Here is a 21403-nt window from a genome sequence, read left to right as displayed (position 1 = left end):
AGAACTCCTGCGGGACTAAATTCCGGCACCTCGGCGTCTCCGAAAACCGTAAAAGCGTAGTTAGTGGTACGTAAAGCAAGTAACATTATTATTATTATTTATTAAATTTATGACTGACATCAAAACTGTGGCACAGGAAATTAACATTGGAAGTAATAGAATCTCCAGAGTGAAGGAATTTAATGAATGGTTTACAGATAATGGTAATGAAAATAAATCCATAATGTCAAGAATTCAGAAGGTGGAAACTGTTTTACAATAACACCTTTCCTGGAATAGTAAGACTAAACTTTACATAACAGTGATTAAACTAGAGGCACTGTATGCTTCAGGCACCCTCATACTGTAAAAGAAATAGATAAAAAATAAATAAGGGAACGATATTAGATATTAAGGACCCAGAAGTTATGAGGAAAATCTTAGTGCCAAGAGTTAAAAATGAAATTCATTACCCTAAACCTCATTGTGAAATATGTCAATGTGTTTCCAAAATCACAGATACAGTGCAGTTGCAACAAATCCAATTTTCAAAGCACTTAGACAGAATAGACTCTACCAGACTTCCCCATAAAATTTACAAATTTCTGCAGAACAAGGCCACTAGATGAAAGTGGTATAAACTAATGGAGAAAGAAAGACCTTTCTTGAACTAGGATCACCAAATCTACTATGTCGGAATGAAATCAGAATTATAGTCCAGACACGGGGAAGAACAGCAACCTACGAAATGTAAATGGTTGAAGGAACGGAAACTTGCACAGTCCTTATGAAGGAGGTCCATACAGATTATTCCACGTGATCCTAGGTGACCCATTTGCAAAGAAGAAGAAGAAGAAAATCATGTCCGAGCTCAATTTCTTCGTGGTAGATTCTTGGTATAAGTGGAAGTTCATCTAAAAAGGAGCAAGTCAAGTTAGATAATATACATGTGATGTTTTCTTGAAAACTGCTAAAATAATTTTCCTTTGATATAATAAACTTGTTGTTTGAGTCATCAGTCCATAGACTGGCTATCCTTATTAAATATTTTCTTCAGTATTGAGGATTTAGTAAATGATGCATTTGTTTGTGATTTCAGGACCTTATTATAGGTATCGTACCTACTGGGATTGGTTACACAGCCCGTTTTCAACAAGTGCTGACTGTTTAGGTGCTACTCTACAAAAGTTGAAGCATGTACCTATTTTTGCTGGCTTGTTTCTTCTTGTGTCTTATCTCTGTCCTTTGAAGGTGAGCTTTTAGTATTTCATTAAAAGATTTCTGTGAAAATTCCGATGTATTAAAATGCATAATATTTTCTGGTACTGCCTTCTCTTCATTGGAACTGATCATTCATAAAGGACCAAAAAATTTCACCATTTGAATGTCGGCCGGCAGGGGAGGGGAGGTGGTGGTAAACAATTTGTAATCACTTGATTATGTGCCAAAGGCCTGGGTTAAATTCCAAACTTCACTGTAGTGTTCGCATGGAGTGAGGTAATACGACATTGTTAATGGCGATTCAGCCGTTGGATGGGAATGTAATGCCTTGAGTGACCCTTTGGTGCTATTCGACAGGAGTAGGCTATGTGCCAGCACTGGGTTTCACCTTTTCCCTTCCTGCTATCATATATAATAATGATGATGATGATGATGCTTGTTGTTTAAAGGGGCCTGACATCTAAGGTCATCGGCCGATCATATATCATGTTACTCATTTCATCTCATCTCATTAACTCCTCTGATGAGGTTGACGTCAGAAAGGCATCTGGTCCTAAAAACTTGCTACGAAGATTCATCTCACTTCATACCCGACCCCATAGGGGAACGGGACAAGTGTTGGACATACATATGTTAGAAGTTACCAATGTTAATAAAATGAAGAATGTAGTTTATCTTGTATGCCCTAGTGAAATGCTTTCCAAAATTAATTTAATACTTTAGCAAGAAGATCTGAAAGTAAATGAGACTTTTATGCTCTCTCCTTTACATCCTTACTACATCTTCTAAATACCCTCATAACCCATGTTCAGAGATCTGTAACCTTTATTTACAATCACATTTATGTGATTACCCCAATGAAGATCTTTCTTTATATTAACACCTAGGTACTTATAATGATCCCAAAAAAGAACTTTCACCCCATCAATAAATAATAAATAATTTAAATATTTAAATCCAAGGAAGGAGATAATGATCATTAACAAGGATAGCAGATTTCATGTTGAATGTGTATTAATACCCTCTTGATTTAATTATTTGCTTTGAACTGATGATGATTCCAAAGGAATCGAGACTGGTATTCATTTAATAAGTGTTATATTTTATATAAAGTGTTCAATGGTGGAACATCCCTCGATTGATTCCTGTTATACAGACACCAGTGTCGTGAAGATGGCAACACATCACAACTTAACCAGCTTTGAACGTGGTATGATCATCGGCGCATGGGTCATAGCATTGCAGAGATTACGCGCAAATTCAGGTTTCCAAGGTCCACGGTGGTGAGGGTGTATTATCTTCAGTATCATAGAGAGAATGTTACCACCCGTGTAAACCGCTGCACGGGAAGACCACATGTGTTTAACGAATGGACGTCACGTCGCCTCGGCAAAACCATACTGGGTGCTCGACAGGCTACTGTGAGTCACATCACCGCCCAGTTGTATGTTGGGAGTCAGGACCCATTTTTACCAGGACTGTAAGGAGGCAATTGCACCACATGGGCTTTACCAGCCGACGACCAACTCGTGTGCCTTTGCTGACACCTCGGCACAGAGCTCAATGACGTGCGTGGGCCCGTGAACATCGGCAATGGACCTTGGAACAGTGACGGCATGTATTATGGTCTGATGAATCCCAGTTCCAGCTGTATCGAGCTGATGGGCGCGTGAGAGTGTATGCCCCATGAAACTGGATCCTGTGTGTCAACAAGGTAATGTCCAGGTTGTGCCTCAGTTCTGGTCTGGGCGGCATTGTCATGGTCGCAATTAGGCCCCATTGTCTGGCTGCAGGGAGCGCTGACAGGTGCACGTTATGTGGACATTCCTTCACACCATCTGCATCCCTCTCTGGCCTTAGAGTAGCTTATGGAGATGCCTTGTTTCAATAGGACAATGCGCCATGTCACCATTCTGTGGTGACATGCAGAGGTGGTTGGAGGTGGACTCCAGTGAAGCTACGACCATGGATTGGGCCTCCAGATCCCCCGATCTTAATCCAATTGAGCATCTATGGGATGCTGTCGATGCTGGTGTACGCTCCATGAACCTCGCACCATCCACACAAGACCAAAATTGTTGGTAGCAATGCAAGATACGTAGGTCCAGATCCCTCCAGAGCAATTCCAGCACCTTGTAGAGTCAATGCCCCACCACATTGCTGCTTTTTTGAGGGCTCGCGGAGGAGCAACTCGTTAACATCACATTCAATGTCTTCCTACGACTTTCGGCCACTCAGTGTATGGTTAATGCTAATTCATCAAATCATGGTGCATTCATGACACTGTTGGCCTTGAAAATTCACCAAGTGTTTCAGTAAGGGAAACACTTGTACATTCTATTGGGTCACCAACAATCATGCTCTGTTCCTTTTGTTTGCCCATGTTACTTGCATTACACTGCAATGAGAAAACTGTGCATACCATTGTGTAATTCTGTAGGTGCCTGTAATATTTTGAACATTTTCCATATTTTATTGTGTTTTATAGTATAAACTTGTATATTTTTGTGAAGATCTCTTCTGTAACAACTTCTCAAAATAATGTGGATCACCCATAGAACATTGTGATTGATAATTTTGTATCTTGACATCTGGTTGGATCTGAAATGGCAATACCAGATTATGTGCTATTAATCTGAAAATTACAAATCTTCTGTACAAACACAACGTCTCTTTACATTCCAATTTTTAGGAGTATGCTAATTTTGACTTTGCATTCCTTTATTTTTTTATTTCCAACCATATTTGTTATTGGCATGATGAGCTTGTATTCTCTAGTTTTATGTTGATTGCAGTCGATGCAATACAATTGGTGAAAAGCCTTTGAGTTCCTAAATGACATTTTTTACAAGAATGAATTAACTCAGTGGATAATTGCATGTTTTTCTCTTTCCAGTATTCAGAGAGTGAAGAATTCTATACTGAACGTTCAGTATTGTACAGACTTTGGTATGTAAATCCAATGTTTTTTATCTTCCGGATGCGCATATATACTGGTTTGACTCTGTCAGAATGTGTATGCACCATGGCTGGTCTTGGGGCTTATCCAGTGGTTACGGAGCCAAAATCTGGCCTTGGACCGTCCAAGGAGTATGAAACACTGAAAGAAATGTAAGTCAGAAATACCTCAGCTAAGTAATTTCAGCCTTTAAATGGACTTGAATTGTGTTAGGATTATTTTCACTATTTCATTGTATTATAAAGTTACAGTAGGATAGTTATTGAGTGTCCAGCCCCTCCTCTGTGAGAAAGTATGTATTACATCCCAGTTTGTGATAAGGATTTGATGAAAGTAATTGTATGATCCAGGACAACTAGGATATGAGGCAAGAACCAGTTATTACTCTATTCAGATACTTCATAGGTACATGATTTCTAGACCTTTTTAATATAGTATAGTTACTTTTATAAATGTTCAAAATAATTAATGTAGATCCTATTATCATGTTTCATGTTAGGCATATTGCTATTGTTGTATATGAAGTGTAATATTTGCTGTGTGCCATTAATTGTAAATTAGTTATTAATAAGACTTTCATTTACTTTTGATATAAATAGCACATTCATTGTAATCACTATAATCTGGTCTGTTAAAATAGTGTATTTGATTGTTCAAGTAATTGAAATTACACAGCATTGTCCACAACTATCACAGGGTCAGCCGATGAAATTCTGCATATTGTGTATTGGACCCCAGTGGTTCTAATATCAATACATTCAAACACATTGTGCTTAATTTTCTGTAATGCATCCACTGTGATTGAAGTGATTTAAGAGTAAATGCATGTGTGTTAATTTGTAATTAGTTTTTGCTCATTCAGATACTTCATAGGTACAGGATTGACCTCTTGGATATTTGGTAAGGATGAAGATGTATTACCAGATGATTTATAGACCTTTTTAATATATTATAGTTACTTTTATAAATTTTAGAAATTGTGTCCAGGATCAATTTCTAGGTGAAAATATTCTGAATCATTATATTGCTAATTGAATGATAATATAGTTGAGGATGAAAGGACATATTACACAAACTTTAGCAGAAGCACTATGACCTAGCATAGAGTAGTTAGTATGAAACCTGAAGCTCAGCTGAAAAATTCAACTTGTGAAACTTTCATACATATGACATAAGAATGGAACATTTCTGAGCATTCTTTTATTTAAAAAATGGTTTTAAAATTAGAATCCCATTTCCCATTCTCACGTCACCGACAACCAATGATTAGTTACTGCAACATTAAACCAAGCAAAAAATAAGATCAAAATCTTAAGGATTATTATACTGTGATGTCAATAATTTATAGAAAGCAGTGTCACTTTCTTGAAATTTTAAATGTAAAATTAAAATTAAAACCATCACATCTGATGGCATATCACATCCATACCCAAGCAGAGCTTCAATGAATGATGGGAAACTATGTTAAAATGTGCCAGTTGTTTATGGGTAAAGAATGCCTTCATATTATGTAAAGTGGGTGAGTTCTGAAATAAGTTTAATGAAAGTAAACACTTCGGTATTGATTTAGTTATTTCTTCTCCTTGAATATACACTCCACTGCATATGAGAGGCTTTCTGTGGCCATTGGCCCTGTGATAGCTGGAGCCAAAAGTTTTCTGTTGGGTAGGGAAACAAATATTCAGTAGATTAATTACCGTATAATCTCAAGTACCACCCGCACTGTTTTTTCGAAAATATCGCTTCCAAAATTGGGTACGGTTCTTATTTAGAATTTTGGGAAATTTATCTTTCTGAATGCACGTAAATTGAGCATCACCGCCGGCGCGTCTTGGCAACAATGCTCTCTCTGCTCTCAGTATATGCTACTTCCGCTCTTGGCGTCAGTCTCACGCACGTTCTCAGAGTATTAACATGAATTCCACAAAGTGTTTACGATCTTTTACTGTGAGTGAGAAACTGAAAGTAGTTCGGGAAGCCGAAATTATTAGAAATTGTGCCACCAGTAGGAAATACAATATTGACGAGTCCTGTATTCGCGATTGGAGAAGGAAGAAAAATGTGCTAATAACATGTAGTAGTGATCGTAGAGCTTTTCGTGGACTGAGTGTACAATTTCCAGAAATTGAAAAAAAAAAAAACTTCATAAATATGTGACACTTTGGGAGTGGCGATCCCATCGTACTAATAGCCTATATCTGCTTCATTCATTCCATCCCTGACCCGGTCAATGACTGGAAAACAGGTTGTAGGTTTTCATTTTCATAAATATGTGACAGAAAGGCAGGAATTGGGATGTGGTGTGTCAACCGAAATGTGTCAGCTAAAGGCATTAGAGATCGCAAAGGAACTTTCAACGGAAGGGTTTAAGGCAAGCCGAGGATGGGTTTGTAATCTTTATAAAAGAAATGGGTTGAGCGTACGAAGGCATACCTCAATTTCACAGCGTCTTCCTGGTGCATATAATGAGAAGTTATTGTCGTATCAGCGTCACAAAATTTGGTTGCGGAAGGAAAATTGCATATTTAATTTCCCAAATTGGTAATGCAGATCAGACGCCAGTCTACTTTGAAATGCCAGTGGACAGGACTGTGAATGTTACGGGTGCGAAAAGTGTTACCATTAGAATAGGTGGTAATGAAAAACAATGGTGTACGGTAATGTTGTGTATTCTTGCCGTTGGAGCCAAATTGCCGCTGTACATTGTGTCAAGCGAAAGACGCTTCCTAAAAATCTACCTGCTGGTGTTATTGTCAGATCTCAGATCTCTGGCTCGATGGACAGTTCACTTGTGGAAGAATGGGTAAAGTGTGTCTGGCAACATTGCCCTGGTGCATTATTAGGACAAAAGAGCTTGCTTGTTCTCGACAGTTACCGCGGCCTCACAACAGACACTGTGAAGAAACATATCAAGGATGGGAAAACCGACCTAGCAGTCATTCCGGGCGGGATGACGTCTATGCTACATCCGCTGGATGTCTGCTCGAACCGTCCATTTAAAGCAGCCTTGAAACAGCTCTATACAGAATGGATGGCGGCTGATAATCACACACTGACACCAACTGGTCGTATTCAGCACCTGAAAGTTCAGCTGCTGTGTTCGTGGATTTTGACGGCATGGAGTTGTAAATAATCGTAAATAATTTTGACATCACTTTTTTAAAAAAAAATTTTCTTTCAAAATAAGGGTGTGGGTCTTATTTTGTGGCGGGTGGTATTCGAAATTATACGGTACTTTTCTTCTTTACTGTACAGTCACATCGTCCGTTACCACCCATGATTTGAAGTTGTTGTATCTATTACTCTCATGATAAGCTTGTATTTTGTAGCTTTTATTCTGATTGCAGTAACTGTTGGGGTTTGAGGGATCTTGTCGAATTAATCTCTCGAGCTGGTTCTGCATACGCGTGAATACTTATGCTTAATAGGCACAGTGGTGGTGCACTGTTTACATGTATACTCCATACTCTGCACTGTAATACACAAAAACATCATTTGTACAGCATGTATGAAGCATTCTTGGAAATAGCATAAACCAGTGAATTCTAGAAGCCTAGGTCTTCCTGACCACTTTTATTTCACAACTGATATTTCATAAGCTTATTGCTTGGTTATTGAAGATAATTTGCCTTGAGACCTTTGCTGAAACAAAATAGAAGCTATCAATCCCAATCATGACTGTCATCAGTGCTAAGAACTTGAACTTCTTATTGTGAAAAGAGTGAAGTGAATATTGTCAGGGGAAGTACTGGTGGATCTGTTCTATGAAAAATGCTACTAACCTTGCATAGTAGTTTGGGTTCTGATATAGAAAATGCTCCATAGGAGAGGAGCAAAAGTGTAGATGTTTTGCTAGTAACTCTGATTATGCAGAAAATGATCAAGGTTATGTTCCAGAAGAACTTTTGCCTCTTGAAGAAAAAGTTGCAGATGTGGAATATATCAGTGTAACATCTACTGATAAGTGACATTAAGGGGGTTATTTGGTAAGTTTCAAGTGATGTTTCTTCTGGTTTGCAACTGCAGGCTTCTACAATTCCCTATATTTATGGTCTTCCTAAGATCCATAAAGACAGAGTTCCCTTTAGATCTATTGTCAGTAGTATAGATTCTCCTACATACAACCTGGCCAAATACCTTGGAGAACTTCTTAAGCTGTATGTAGGTAATGGGGCATCCATCAGGAATTCATCGCAATTAATTAGCATTTCGTCAGGTCAGGTACCTCCCGCTACCGTATGTGACAGTAGACTGTACTACCTGCGACTGTCTGGCCGAGGAAAGAAACAATCTTGAGGCCATAATAAATACATTACATACCAAATTAACACATAAACATATACAATTCCTCACCATCTTCCAAGTCCAAGTAATCACTACAGGTTCATCACAAGAATCACTCACAAGATTACTGGTTACAGCTGGGATGGAAAGAGCAAGACGGTCATTGACTATGTCTTTACAGATAAAGAAAGAAGTAATAATAATAATGCTACTTGCTTTACGTCCCACTAACAACTTTTATGGTTTTCGGAGACAAAGAAAGAAGTAGACTTGTGACTGATGTCAAGGTGATTCCAAGTGAAAATCTCAATAGTGACCACTGGTTGTTAGTAGCAGATCTGAAAGACATTAATTTACCAAAGATAACAACAAGGAAATTACCTAAGATTAAGGTGTGGGAACTACAGCAGATCGGAAAAAGGACCGACTATTAGGACTGTATAAGAGGACAACTGCCTACAGAAAAAGTGGAGAATGGTGAGGTAGAATGGACAAGATTTAACCCTTTCCGGGTCACGGCGCAATATATTGCGCCTCGCGGGAAGTGCCCCAGCAGTTACGGCGCAATATATTGCGTGTCGAACTTCCAAGCATCATATCTTCGCTTCTCTTTGACTTTCAGCAATGATTGAAGAATTTGTCGTATCTGCCATCTATCGGCTATATTACGGAAGCTTGCCCTAATTTGTATTCTCTTTGGGAACGCTGTTAACTTAAATTTTTTATGTGAATGTCTACCGCACTTGCGAGTCAATGCGATCTGATAAACATGGCTGCTCGCAGGCAAGCGGAAGTTTTTGAAAAGTGATGAAAAAATGTTTGAAATATTAATGAATGATGAAAGTGAGGGTTCAGATTTGTGTGAAATTGACTTAGAAAGTGTTGACGATATTGTGCCCGAAGTTTCAACTTGTGACGATGAAGATGTAAGTGACAATGATGAAGAATTATAACCAGCTACCGCGAAGAGGCAGAAACGAAATATATCAACTGATCATCGGGTCTGGGAAAAAGAAACGGGTATTAATAAATTTTTACCTACTGATTTCGGCTATAAGCCTGATCTTGCCGGAATCCAGGATCAATATTTGAATGAAAACTCTCCAGAACTAGACATTTTCAAAATAATTTTTCCGCATACCTTAGTGGAAAAAATAGTCATAGGAACGAACTTGTATCACTCGCAATAAGTAGAGAATAATTAGGTCATTTCTCCCACATCCCGAGGGTCAAAATGGACTGATGTTACTGTCGAAGAAATGTATTTGTTTTAGCAATAAGTATTAATGGGTCATGTAAACAAACATACCTTGGAAGAATATTGGTTTGTGCTCAGCCCCGTGCTTTGAGGAATATCATACAAAAAAACTTTTAAGCAGGTAAATTGTGTGATATTGTTGTTTTTCATTTCATTCATCTGTATTTTATCCATTTTTGTGAATATAATGTCCAATGAGTGTGTTTTGCTATTTATAGAGAGATTTATTTATGTGCCTGTAAAAACCTAAATTGTGGGGTATGTGAGCGTTTAGAAAACCCGACCTTGAAAGGGTTAAAAACACCTTGATAAAAGAAGCAATAGAGGTTTGTGGGAAGACAAGTGCGAGAGTAAGGGAACCTGAGAAACCTTGGTGGAATGAAAGAGTAAGATCCTCAATAAAAGAAAGGAGTACAAAAAGAACGAGATAGAGAGAAATCCAAGCCAGAACAGGTAAGGGATGAGGGGAAGATCAGAGACCTGGAGCAAGTTTACCGGGACAAGAAATTGAGAGTTGAAAGAGTAGTAGAAGAGAAGATAAAGTGCTGGGAGAAATTTACTCAAAAACTGAAGGAACACAGCAGAGGCAATATGAAACTATTGTTCAGAGTGATCAAAAACAAAAGATATTCAGTTGAAACCATCAAAGCAATTGAGGATCCTAATGGAAACCTGGCCAGGAAAGAAGAGGACATAAGAGGTTCTGAGGAATCATTTTGATCACCTATTGAACAGGACAAAGCAGATAAGAGAACAAAACAAGCTGTTGAAACCTGCACAGAGGAGCCTCCCATTACATAGGCAGAAACAGAAGCAGCCTTTAAGAAGATTCTGCAAGGGAAATCCCCAGGAATCGATGAAGTCTGCACGGACATGATTAAAGCAGCAGGAGTCCAGGGTTTACAGTGGCTACACAGAATGCTCAATGCAGTTTGGAAAGATGGCAAGATACCTACTGATTGTATCAAGGGTGTCATTATCCCCCTGTTTAAGAAAGGAAATTGCCAAAAATGCTCCAACTACCGGGGAATAACACTCCTTTCTCATGGGCTTAAGATTCTTAAGAAAATCTTGGAGAGCAGATTGCGAGTCATCTTAGAGCCACAGTTTGAAGAGGAACAGTATTGCTTCAGTTCTGACAGGTCCACAACAGACCTAATCTTCAGTGTCCGTGTGTTAATGGAAAAATATTGGGAAAAGGGCAAAGATCTGTTTATGGTTTTCCTTGACATTGAGAAGGCAAATGGCAGCATTGCAAGAGAGAAGATATGGGAATGCACGAGAAAAAGGAATGTGCCAGAGGGACTGGTGAGGAAAGTTCAGATGCTGTATGAAAACTGTACCAGCTGTGCGCGATTGGGTGACGGACATCCATCCTGGTTCAAGATCGAAAGTGGAGTCCAGCAAGGCAGTGCACTATCCCCATTATTGTTTATCACCATCATGGGTGACATAATGAAAGACATCAAGAAAACCTCTGGTGAACTAAATGCAATGGCCTTCGCTGATGATATTATTATGTGGGGAGAAACTGAGGAAGAAGTACAGTCGAGACTCATTGAATGGAAGGTTAAGTTCCAGGAGTTCAATCTCAAGATAAGCGAACTCAAAACAGTTGTGATGGCAATAAACAGAGAGGGACGACCAGCAAACATCATGCTAAGAAACCATCCACTAGAAAGTGTGGAAAACTTTACATACCTTGACAGTGTAATATCTCGAGATACACTAGCCACAAACGAGGTGGCAAATAGAGTGCAGAAGAGCTCTCACTTTTACCAGCAAGTACGACACTCCTCTGTGGTCCCAAAGTACCAGCAAAATCAAAGCTGGTGATGTTCAATCAGTACTTCATACCATTCTTAACCTATGGTATTGAAACCTGCACCCTCACTAAAGACATCCGAGGTGAAGTTCCTTAGGTCCACAATTCAAAAACCAAACTGGACAAGTTAAAGAATGATGTAGTTAAGAAGGAAGCTGGGATTGTTACATCATTGTTAGATCGGGTTATCATGTCCAGGCTGAGGTGGTTTGGGCATGTATTGAGGATGGAGCCAACAAGTACAGCATATGTTACCTTGGAGAGACACGTGGTAGGGAAATGGATGGTGAGGAGACCAAGAACCCACTGCATAGACATCATAAAGATGGACATTGCAGATCGGGGAAGGACAGTGGAGGACGTCATTAACAACAGAACGTATCTCAATAAGACAGAATGGAAGAAGCTCGCCAACAGTACCTGGGAAACTGGAACTGTAAATTGATGGTGATGATGATGATTTGTCAAATCCGCATGACTCTCCTGGTGATATTCTAGTCTGTTTTGTTGTGTCTCTGTTCCAGTCATGGACACCCTGTCTCTGTGGGATAAAATCTTTCCTGGTAACATTGTCAATCTGCTTCACTTTGTTCTCAACATCATGTAATTCAGTTTTAATGGTACAATATATGAGCAAATGGATGGTATTGCCACGGGATCACCATTGGCACCAGTCATCACTAATTTCTGGGTGTTCAATTTTGAAGAGTGCCATCTTCAATCTTGCATACTTGAGCGTTTAATCTGGTTGAGTTATGTTGATGACACATTTGTTACCTGGCCCCATGGTGAACATGAATTACAGTATTCACATTTTTGGATCACTTGAACAGCATACAGACAGACATTAAATTTAACATGGAGACTGAACGTGGAGGATGTTTGCTGTTCTTGGATGTTTTAGTTTCTAGGAAATCAGATGGTACTTTAGGTAATTTGGTTTACTGTAAATCCACCCATACTAATAGGTATCTTCATGGGTCCTCTTACTACCATCCTTGCCAAAAGCGTGCTATGCTTAACCCCATTATCAGCCGAGCAAGGGAAGATAAGTTAAATGGTGAACTTGAGTTCCTAACCAGAACATTCCTAAGCAATGGCTACTCAAGAAAACGGATTGATGAAGTGTTACATACTAAGCCAAAACACAGAGTGCAGTGTTCTCCTCAGAAATTTTCATCAGCCAGGTGGCAGGAATGAATAACCAGGCAGGGAATACTATGTAGAAAATTAATATGATAACATTTCATTATATTCCCCTCAGGGCATTAATAATAATATCTGACAGGTAAACATTAACTGCAAAATTGAGTTATTTTGATGTTATTTTGATGAAGACATAAGTGTATTTTGAACTTCTAGTGTTCTACTGCTTGTTTATAATCTTGTAACATCGGGGCTTACCGCTGAGTTGTTGTGGAGTGCACGCAATTCTGCGCTAATCCAGACACCGCCCGCATATAACACTATGTGGTAGTCAAGCTTAAACATTTAAACTTCAATGTAATTGATACAATTATTCTGACAATAATAAAGATTTACATAAACAGTTTCACAGTATTTATATTTTAACTTCGAATGCCTGAAGACTGAAATATGTATTCTCTTCTTCTTTTATAGCCTATTTCAATCCACTGCTGGATATAAGCCTCTTCCATATGCTTCCATCATCTTCGGTCTTGAGCTACTTGGAACCAGTGTGTTCCAGCCAACAGCTTTATGTCATCGAGCCATCTCTTCTGGGGTCTTCCAATGCCTCTCTTGTGTTCCCATGGTCTCCAGTGAACAATTCTAGAGGTCCTCCTGTTGTCTTGTCGAACTATGTGTCCTATCCATTGCCATTTTAGTCTTGCTACTCTCTCTAGGATGTCTGTTACATTCGTCCTTCTCCTGATGTCGTCTGTGTAATTAGTATGTATCTAGGTTATGTTAGCCGCACAGTCTGTAAAAAGCAGCAGGGCGGTGTGCCCGTTAAAAAGGTCCTAGGGAAAACACTGAATTGTCTTGCGATTCTCATCCTTTGAGTCTGGACTTTTTGGCGTATGTACAATCTGTCACTGATAGGATTGGCAATATTCTCAGAAGGCACAATATCAAGACCATCTTTAATTCTAGTATCATCATAGGCAATTGCTTGCGATCTGTTAAAGATCCTTTTGATTTAAACCAGGGCCTCTCAAACGCCTAAAATCTCACATGTGCAAACCAAGGCACAGAGGTTCTGTGCACTATGCATCGGCCCGACTTGGCTCGGCTCTGACCAGCATTTTGTCTCAGGGCGACTTGGCTAAGCTCGGCTCAACTCTGCTCAAATTGTGGAGCGCTGCAGAGCAAGTGAGGAAGGGGGAGACAGGCGTAGGGAAAGGGAGAGACAGTGCTACTGCTTAAAATCCAGGAGTGGGGGTCTGCACTCTGGTCAACCTAGCGAAGTAGTCTTTTGCACCTTGCGCCGTGCAGTGCACTGGTGCATCCACACTGTACTGGAATATATATGATTCCTTGCTCCTGTGGATTGATTTATGTTCGCCAAACATGTAGAAAGGTAGCAACGAGGGTTAAGGAACATCGCAGGCACGAACGTCTTTGCAAGCCAGAGAAGTCTGTTGTGGCAAAACATTCCATACGTGGTGACCATCAAATCATTTTTGATGTAACTTCTGTCATTTGTAAAGAGAAGCATTTTATACCTATAATCATTCATGAGGCAATAGAAATTGCTAACCACCCAAATGATTTTAACAAAGGGGATGGCTATATACTGAGTAGATCATGGTTACCTTCCATAGTTAACTGTTTAACGTCTTTCTCCTTGACTCTGGAGGCGCTGGAATAAAGTTCATTTCTAACAGGGTCTCTCTATTTTGAGTGTACGTACTATGGAATGACAGTTGCCACTAGTATCTTTGTTATTTCTCTGAAAACAATCCTGGTTGCTGGTACGAAACACATTGACATATGATAAGTATTACACAACCTAACAGCCCCAAAATTGTATATTATAATGCCATTTAGTGGTTGTGAAAGTCTATGTCTTATGATATATATTTTTTCATATAAACCTCAGCATATGTACTCTTGTGTGACCACAAGGATTTTGAATTTTACGAGAATGCTAATAGACATAATGTTGGAATTTGGAAAAAATAAATTAATTCATATGCACAAATAAAGAACTGCTTGGTCTCATACTTCATGGAAGAAAAATGCAACAGATCATGTTGTTGATGGAATTTATTCAGCATGATTTGTCTCCTTGTTACTCTTCAAAGTTGTTCTTCTTTGATAATGATATTCACATTAGTTTGATGGAAAACATGCAGTCTTCTGCAAAAGGATACTAAAAAAATTTGAGATTGTTTCTCAAAACAACACATGATAGAATGAATTATGATATTGAATTTAAAAATACATGCTTAAAGTCTGTAGAATCTGTTAAGTCTTGCAATATAAGAAATAAAAATCACCGAAGGGACATTAGCTAGTATGCTAGGTTAATTGTATGTAATTGCTGAAATAGAGAAAAAAAAATGTAGCCTATTTATTTTGTTATTGTCATGTTCTTATTAATTCGCATTGGACTGTGCGTGTGCGCACATGTGGCGGCCTTTTAGCTCATGTTGATTTCTCCACGAGACGAGGGAATTAAATCTCTTGATGTTATTTTTCATGGGGAAGATGAAGAGAAACGCACAGTACTTTTAGGAGAGCACAACATAGCCCCTCATCCCAAGCAAGTTTACTTTTCTCTCACTGTGGAATTTGCTAAAAGATGGTTGGAAAGTATGATCATTAGTATTCCAAAGTTTAATTCCTGTGTACACTAGTAGACAATGTTACCTTCACTATGTTGGGAGGGGGTGAGGGTGTTAATTGTCTGTTAGTTATTGCGACTTTATTGACATATGACCTACATACTACATCTCAATAAGCTAATGTTATGTTATTGCAGCATGGATATACCAGAGTCAGATATGTAAGTACTGTACTTGGCTTAGCAGCAGTGAAGAATCAGCCGCAATTGCTTTTAGCATGTGTGGCTAAGGCTAAATGATTCTGTTTTACTGTTTTGTTTATATACAGTAGATGCATGATGCCTAATGTCCTATAAGATATTATGAGCTAGAACTATAAGTAGAAGAAAGTGTCAACTTCTCCCTGTGTATGTATAGACTACAAGAATACACTTGTTTCTTAATGAGTCCGGGACATGGGAAATTATGCGAATCTAGCTCTCGGTTGTTATGTTAAAGAAGATATGCAATACCAATGGTACTTCTGCTTTCTGAAGGGAAGATTCTAAGATTGGCAGCTCTGTAATACTGGATGAGTTGGAGTCCCCTCACTGCCAATACCAATGGTACTTGTGCTTTCTGAAGGGAAGATTCTAAGATTGGCAGCTCTGTAATACAGGGTGAGTTGGAGTCCCCTCACTGCCAGATTTTGCAGTGGTGGTTACATTCAGCCTTTATAAAAATAAGGTTGCATTTGTGAAAGAATCATTGAAACATGATGTATTAAATACTGTACGTTCAGTGTAGAGAAAGTAGAGACCATTGTAATGCAAATTATATTCTGTTTCAAATTACTATTCACTTTTTTCTGATTGTGTTTTTTCCCACTGGTGTAGTTTCAGAAGATAACAATCTTAGTAATGGAAAGGAACAATCAAGTCATATATATATATAAGGGTGAACTTATTAACACAAAAGGACAAGGACAATCTCTACATTTTCACACACCGTCATCTTGAAGTAGATAAGCTGTCTCTTCTGCATTCATCACTTCTCAGCGCCCTGATGAGCTCATTTCTGTTTCACAGTTTCATCAGAGGGTAGGCTTCAGCACCTGCTGATGGGCCATCTTGACAGACCTTCAATCTTGATGCAAGTAGTAGTTTGACAGTGTTAACGCATTATCCATATGATTCAAATGAACATTGAAAGAATGGAAAGTTGATACTCATGCCCTCAGTATCCATTAACTGTTAGCTGTTTGATTATAATTTTTGTGTAAACCTCAGACATATTTATTGTTAGTCATAGGGCTTTGTAGCTCATGTTGATTTCCCCATGAGACAAGGGAATTAAATATCTTGATGTTATTTTTCATTGGAAGATAAAGAAAGAAATGCTCAGTATTTTGGGAGAACACAACATAGCTGCTCATTTCAGCAAGTTTACTTTTCTCTCTCTGGTGAGTTAGCTAAAAGATGGTTGGAAAGTATGATCATAAGTATTTCAAGTTGAATTCCTGTATAGTAGGCTATGTTAGCTGCACTTCTTACATAAAGTACAGATAGATGTATGCTAGTATACTCTTATTACACTTCTGTTATTTGAAGAATTGTATTTCATTGTATCTTAGTGTAAATTCTGTTTCAAGTCTGATCTTAACACGTAACTTTATGTATTCTTATTTCTTGTGTCTACCGTGTTCATGGCTTGAAAAGCACTTCATTTTACATTTATTGTTTTAATTTTATATTTTACTATATTTGAATAAGGTATGTTCATAATTTTCTCCTTAGATGTAGAACATTGTAGTTAAAAATCAGTTATATTTATTGTTTTAGGGTGCCACTAGTTTTGTGGTGTTGTGCTGTTAAGGTAATCATTAAAGAATGGAATAGAAGTATCTTGGTAATAACTGCTTCTCAAAAAAGTGATGAAGCTTTTAAGTATTAAATTGTTTAGGTTATTTCTTGCGTATACTGTAGTATATTATTTTAGTATAGAATGGCATATGTTAAAGAACAGTATTTATCAAATCATACTTGCTGTTTTCAACTGCTCATTCCTGTACATATAGTTAGTACTGGTGTGTTGCTTCTGAACCTTCTGTACAAATTCAGTACATTCTTATTGTATCAATCATTTAATTTCATGTTACATGGTACAGTCCTTGAAATTAGAATTGTATTCAGTTGAACAAAATAAGAAAAACAGATTAATGTTCAAAGCTGTTGAAAATGTGAACATCCTTTTTCAGCATTAATAATTTATTTTAGAAAATCAGAGAAAGTAGAATGCTTAGAAATTGTTTGGAAAAACAAATTTGTCTTACTAAACCTTTTATTAACAGTTTGTATGACTTATGATTGTCACTGTTAAATTTGAAATGGCATGGTGGAATGATTATGTAAAAGCTGCTCTCACTGGTAGAAATGGTGTGGAAGAAGAGCTTTGTATCATGCCAGAGTGCAAGGAAATCCAAACAAAATTGAGGATAAACTATCATTTTACAGAGAAAAATGATTACAGGTCAAAATAATTGTTGATGTTGAGAAATGGGAGTGCAAACAAGATCCTGCAAACAGAATATGGCATGACAAACACAAGAAGCTCCTGTACAACATTGTTACGAACAAAAAATATAATACCTTAAACACAATAGTTTCCAAATGGAGAGGTAACTAGAAATGAAAATTAAATATTACAATAGTTCAGTAGATATTTCAATCAAGTACTGAAATCCCTATTGACTGGAGGCAAGGTGTGATAATTCCTTTATTTAAGAAAGGTGATTGGAAGAAATGTATAGAAAGAAGAGGTATAACCCTTCTATCTCTTGTTAAAAATATATCAGTCCCTTCCAGGAAAGAAAAATCAGAAAATTTATAAAACCTATACTTGAGGAAGAACAGCATGGATGAAGACTGAACAGATCAACCCTTAGACCTCCTTTTTTTTCGACAAGAATGCTCTTACCAGTATAAATGGTCTGTTATTGGACATAATAAATTTTCCAGCTAACTCATTCCTGGTTGCCAGCATTTCACTAAGTTGAGCTCATCAGCTGGTAAATAGCACACCCACCAAGACGCTGTCCTCCATGTTGTTAGATCACTATTGCACTTTTATGGAGTTCCGTATTTTCACCCACAATATACTAGGTTTACTTACTCGAGACTCAGACTATAGAGCTGGAAAAGAAACCATTCTTACAGATAAGTATATTTTGTAAGTTGCATTCGTGGTGTATAATATGTTGTATTACTTAGGGCTTTTACTTGAATATTACTTTAAAGGTACTTGTGAATATTATTTGCTTTAAATCAGGGATAACTATTACTTGATATAATTCATATTTTTTGATGTGCATTTATCCAATGTTTGATAGAGTAGACATTCAGTCTACACTCTTAGATATTATATTAATAGATATAAATATTATCAGTTTGATATCATTCAAAAATCAAATAAATGCAATGGAGCTGTACATAGTTGTTGGTTTCTCACCTAGACAGCCATAGTTTGAAACTTGGCCAATGCATATGTAATTTTTGAAATGAAAAGTCACGTCCCTGTGATTCGGAATCCAAGTAAAACTGAAGGTCCTGTTGCTACGATAACGGTATCAGTAGTCATGTAAAAACTACAGGCTTACTTTTGCACTATTTTGGAACTTTATATCCTTCACTCTTCTTGATGTAACTGAATAACAAAGAATACAACCAAAGAAATAATGCATTAGAACAGCAGTCACTGGACTGTGTAGCTCATACAGTAGAGTGCTGGCCGTTTGACCCCAAGCTGGTAAGTTCGATCCTGTCTCAGTCTAGTGGTATTTGAAGATACTGTAATTAAATATGCCAGTCTCATGCCTGTACATTTACCAGCATGTTGAAGAACTTCTGTAGGACAAAATTTCAGCATCTTTATATCTCTGAAAGCCATAAAAGTAGTCAGTAGAACATAAAACCAAGATAGTTATTAGAACAACAGTTACCATAACTTTATGTACAATGTGTAAGACCAAAAACACGTTGGAGTTGTTCATATCGCTGAGTATCTCACCATACGCCATGCACCTTGCCTAAGCACAGCATTTCTCCTCACCGCACTTTTCGCTGTTTAATACATTGGGTATTGAGTCATACTTATAAGCAATGAAAATAAATAATATTTAGTCAGTATGCTAGTTTGTTTCAGAGAACACCAAAGGGGACTGTACTGCTGTAATATTCAGATGTTTACAGACTTTGACAGTGATAGTGATTTATCTGCAAGTAGTACAATAGTCGTGGTTACTTTCTAGTATGAGAAGAAAATATAGCATTGAGGTGTGAACCGAACAGGGAGAATTCTATAAATTGTATCAGGAGATCAAAATGTACCCGGATGGATTTTATGAATATTTAATCATGTCTCAGTCAAGGTTTAATTATATTGAAGCTAGTAGAAACTATATTCCACCAAGCAAGTGACTATGCGGTTTGGGTCACGTAGCTATCGGCTTGCATTTGGGAGATAGTGGGTTCGAACCCCCCTGTCGATAGCCTTGAAGATGGTTTTTCATGATTTCCCATTTTCACACCAGGCAAATGCTGGGGCTTTACCTTAATTAAGACCGCAGTTGCTTCCTTCTTACTCTTAACACTTTCCTATTCCATCATCACCATCAGACCTATCTGTGTCGGTGCGACATTAAGTAGATTGTAAAAAAAAAAAACTTCATTCCAAAAAGGGCACATAACAAACATAGGCGACTAGTCATTGATAAAGAATGGTTGATGATGATTCTCACATAATTGATAATTAGCATTATCTATAGTTTACATACATACATACATACATACATACATACATACATACATACATACATACATACATACATACATACATACATACATACCTACATACATACATACATTCATCATCATCAATTTCATAGTAGGAACCATAATGAAGATTCTCTGCCAATTCTTGGAGGAATAAACCTTGGTCGTCCTCGGCCTTTTCCCCCCTGATTTTCTCCTTAAGCAGATTGGTAAGAAAGGTATTGTCACAAGATGTGGCCAGTGAATTTAGCTCTTCTTCTTTGTATTATTAGCATCAGTTCTCTCTTCCCTTCAATTTTTTGCAGAATGATTTTGTTTGTTCTCTTTTCAATCCATTTAATTCATAGCATTAGTCTCCAGACCCATATCTCAAATGTTTCCAATCCCGATTTCTGATTGTCCAAGATTCACAGCCATGCAATAGTATACACCATACAAAAGAAATCACAAATTTCTTCTGAATTCCAAAATCTAAATTTGTACTGATCAAAAGATTTCTCTTATTACTAAATGCCTGTTTGGCAAGCACTAACTGCCTCTTGATGTCTTTGCTGCACCTGTTGTCATTGGTGATCAGACTTCTTAGATAAGGGAAACTGGTGTTTTGTACCACTATCTTGCCAGTAAGCTTGATGTTGGTGTAAATTCGTTCAGGATGTTTACTCACAACTAATACCTTGGTCTTCTTAACATTAATGTTTAAGCGTTAATCTGACAGTGCGGATGACAATACATTCAGCATCTAGGACAACTGCTTGTTGGAGTCTGATACAACTGCTATGTCATCTGCACATTGAATGCATTGGATATGGTGCCAATTTACTGTAACTTGTTCATATTTACCTTAAACTTATTTCTTCTTCAATAAATACATAAACACACGAGAGGTTGCACCCATTTTAGAACGCGAGAGGTTGCGCAGAGGCAAATTGCTCATGCTTAATATTCTAATGAGCTGCTATTTTCCTTTTGCGGTGAATGCTCTGATAAAAATATAAATATATACCTTGTTTAACTGCCTTTCAACTAGTACTAACATAATTACGCAGTAACAATATTTTCTCAATGTAAAAAATAATGAAATGTTTTTGCAAAATCTGGTAAAATTACGTGAGTTTTTAAAGAACACGAGAGGTTGGGCGTGAGCAAATTGCCTCAATGTTTGCATTTGTACATTTCAATGAATGATTTGGTCACAATTCAAGATAAAACTACAGCACCACACTTCACTGAAAGCCACCATAAACCTCATGAACTTTACTTAAGAAACTTTCTTGGAAATGTAGTCATGTAAGAATACACTACGCGAGGGGTCGC

General features: G+C 37.7%; 1 protein-coding gene across 2 annotated transcripts in view; it reads left to right on the top strand.

Annotated features, from left to right (window-relative positions):
• frj (farjavit) overlaps positions 1–21403 on the top strand; it is a 122653-nt gene that overhangs the window by 53301 nt on the left and 47949 nt on the right. For both annotated transcript variants that reach the window (XM_067149984.2, XM_067149982.2), the window contains exons 4-5: positions 1079–1230; positions 4097–4311. In XM_067149984.2, the coding sequence (XP_067006085.1) occupies positions 1079–1230; positions 4097–4311 (367 nt within the window). The remainder of the gene's footprint in view (positions 1–1078; positions 1231–4096; positions 4312–21403) is intronic.

The sequence above is a fragment of the Anabrus simplex genome, chromosome 6 (assembly GCF_040414725.1).
Source record: "Anabrus simplex isolate iqAnaSimp1 chromosome 6, ASM4041472v1, whole genome shotgun sequence".
Taxonomy (NCBI): domain Eukaryota; kingdom Metazoa; phylum Arthropoda; class Insecta; order Orthoptera; family Tettigoniidae; genus Anabrus; species Anabrus simplex.
The sequence above is the reverse complement of the archived record's forward strand: the minus strand, read 5'-3'. Positions and strand labels throughout refer to the sequence as shown.